The sequence below is a fragment of the Alosa alosa genome, chromosome 14, assembly GCF_017589495.1.
Source record: "Alosa alosa isolate M-15738 ecotype Scorff River chromosome 14, AALO_Geno_1.1, whole genome shotgun sequence".
Lineage (NCBI taxonomy): Eukaryota > Metazoa > Chordata > Actinopteri > Clupeiformes > Clupeidae > Alosa > Alosa alosa.
The window spans coordinates 13280262-13283394 of record NC_063202.1 but is presented as its reverse complement, the minus strand read 5'-3'; the positions used below and the strand labels follow the sequence as shown (position 1 = coordinate 13283394).

The 3133-nt window shown below is 37.7% G+C and overlaps 1 protein-coding gene across 1 annotated transcript in view; it reads right to left on the bottom strand.

The window, feature by feature from the left end:
• LOC125306861 (EF-hand calcium-binding domain-containing protein 9-like) overlaps positions 1–2531 on the bottom strand; it is a 37209-nt gene extending 34678 nt beyond the window's left edge. The window contains exon 1 of the mRNA XM_048262436.1: positions 2199–2531. Coding sequence (XP_048118393.1) covers positions 2199–2334 — 136 coding nt within the window. The 5' untranslated portion in view covers positions 2335–2531. The remainder of the gene's footprint in view (positions 1–2198) is intronic.
• Between the last annotated feature and the right edge of the window lie 602 nt (positions 2532–3133).

The window sequence follows — 3133 nt, the reverse complement described above, 5'->3', positions numbered from 1 at the left end:
TTCACTTCAAAGAGGCTAGACATAATGTGGCTTCTCTAAAATACATCGGAATAGAATCTATTAAGAGTCCCGGAGGGGGGGCATATTGACACTCTACTTCTTAAACGTGAACTGTACTGAACTGTTGCTCAAAATGATCTCCCGCAGGACAGTTCAAACGTCGGTGGTGCAATTTCCAATCACCAAAATTTCCCAGTAAACCATAAATCCATGACTTTTCAATATCTTTTCAAAATGATGATTTGGATGGAAAATCAACATAATATCAATGTCACCTTGCTATCTGGGAGCTTAACTTTGTATTTATGTGCAAACAGAAAACCCCAACTGATTTTCTGCCATGTTTTTCAAAATTTTTAAAAGCTGACAAGTGAGGGAGGACCATTTGACCATTTTTGACCATAATTCATTACTACAGCAACATACTGTATTCACAAATACAGTACACATTTTCTCAAAAACAGCAGTGATGCTGTGAAAATCCACAGAATCTTGTTACAGTGGACTGTAGCTCAAAAAACGCGTTATACCAAAATCAATAAAAAAATCCTGATGGGAGCATGTGTGCGGACAAGCCACTCTTTGATAGCCTAGCACTTTTTTGTCCAGCACCTGCCTTGGATGTCACAAATTTAGAAAAAATATTTGACTAGTAATAGAAAAAAGATTTCTGGATTGCCTCTAAAACATGACTAGTTGAGCTGTGTGATAGATTTACTAATTGACTAATTGATGACCTGAGTCAATGGACTATGTGACTAATTGATGTGATGACTTGAGTCATGTGATGCATCAGTGGCCTATCACCTGTTGGGATGGGACCTTATTTTATCTCATTGCTTAAATTGAGCCTGATGAAGCAGCACTGGCGAAACGCGTTGCTCAATAAAAAAATCACTAAGAAATATAACAGTGTCCTAGCCACCTTTTTTATATATGAACTTTAAAACCTGCAATCCACCAGCACCTTTTTAAGTTGGCTGTGCAAAGGGATCTCTTCTATACTACTTTTCATGTTTACCATACACACACACACACACACACACATTCACATATGATCATGCTTACCACACACACACATCCTCACATATGATCATGTTTACCACACACACACTACATCCTCACATATGATCATGTTTACCACACACACACACACACACACACACACACTACATCCTCACATATGATCATGTTTACCACACACACACACACACACACACTACATCCTGACATATACAATTCTGGCCAGCTCTCTGATTTAACAGATACTGAACATTGTTGTACAATGACTGATTCAACATACTGAACATTGTTGTACATTGTGCTGAACTTGTTTGAGATGATATTAAAATACAATAGGTGAGTTCAGGTAATTTGGGACACTTGAGACACTTGAAACCACCTAAAAAATTAAAGACCACCACTAAAAACCACCTACAATTCTAAAACTACTTTACGTGGTACTTTTACAATTTCTGATGGATCTATGTTATCTCTTAAGAAAATAACTTGCTAAGAAAAAAATATTTATGAAGCTTTGGACCTTCAAAAGGTCAAAGACCGATGGTGTGTTCAGGGACAATCACTGTGTATCAGTTTAGTTTAGTCATTAAAATTGACTTGCCTAATTATAAACGAATTTGCCTAATTATACATTTATTTGCCTAATTATAAATTGAAATTGGAAATTGGTTGTAAGCTCATTAGACCCATGGAATTGCCATTTTACAATCTAATTTATCTGATTTATATGAAAGTTACTCATTGCATCATTTTTTATATTTTTAAGAGACAAAAATATCAGAATGTCTGTAAAAGATCAAATGACACACAATAACATAGAACTTGTGATGTCATAGCACCTGGTAGTCTACAACCATACATTTCACTCAATAGATGTGTCCCATTTCATAGCACCTGGTAGTCTAGAACCCAATGCTAGAACCATACATTTCACTCAATAGACGACTCCTATTTTATAATTTGTGTTGTCCCAATTTAGCTAGCACATGGGACAGTCATAAGCCCTTTACCATAATAATAAAATTATAACTATTTTGAAAATAATAAATATTTTGATTTTAAGTCAATTAAGATGTAACACCATATGTGTCCCCTCTTACCCAAATTACCTGTGAGCTCAGATGTGTGTGTGTGTGTATATATATATATATATATGTGTTGAAAATCACACTTACCATTGAGAGTATTGGTGTTGTGAACATCTAGTATGTTAAAGTACTCCACCAGGATCTTGGTGTTCCTGAGCGATAGCAAGCAGTACACGCTGTTAAAGTCCAGATAGCACAGGAGAACTCCCTTCAGCAGTCTCATGATCCCCTCTCTTCCTTGCACACACTAACTAATCTGCCTCCCATTCATGGCCTGCCATGGTGATGTCACATCACAAAGAGCAGGGTTCTATTGGTCACACATGTACACGTGTGTCACACAGAGATTCTGTGAATGTTTCTCTCCTCTTTCTCTCAAAACAGTGTTTAGTTAACATCAGGTTTGTGATACGTATGGATTCTTTTGGTACACTTTGGGTTCTACAAGACAAATTTACCATAGAAAGTCAGTGTGTTACAGGGCACACCTGACCTATGTAACTCTATTGGGCACACCTGACCTATATAACTCTATTGGGCACACCTGACCTATTTAACTCTATTGGGCACACCTGTCCTATATAACAATATTGGGCACACCTGGCCTATGTAACTCTATTGGGCACACCTGCCCTATATAACAATATTGGGCACACCTGACCTATATAATTCTATTGGGCACACCTGTCCTATAGAACAATGTTGGGCACACCTGACCTATGTAACTCTAACACCTGACCTATATAACTCTATTGGGCACCCTGACCTATTTAACTATAACACCTGTCCTATATAACAATATTGGGCACACCTGGCCTATGTAACTCTATTGGGCACACCTGCCCTATATAACAATATTGGGCACACCTGACCTATATAATTCTATTGGGCACACCTGTCCTATAGAACAATGTTGGGCACACCTGACCTATGTAACTCTATAGGGCACACCTGACCTATATAACTCTATTGGGCACACCTGTCCTATATAACTTTATTGGGCACACCTGACCTACATATGT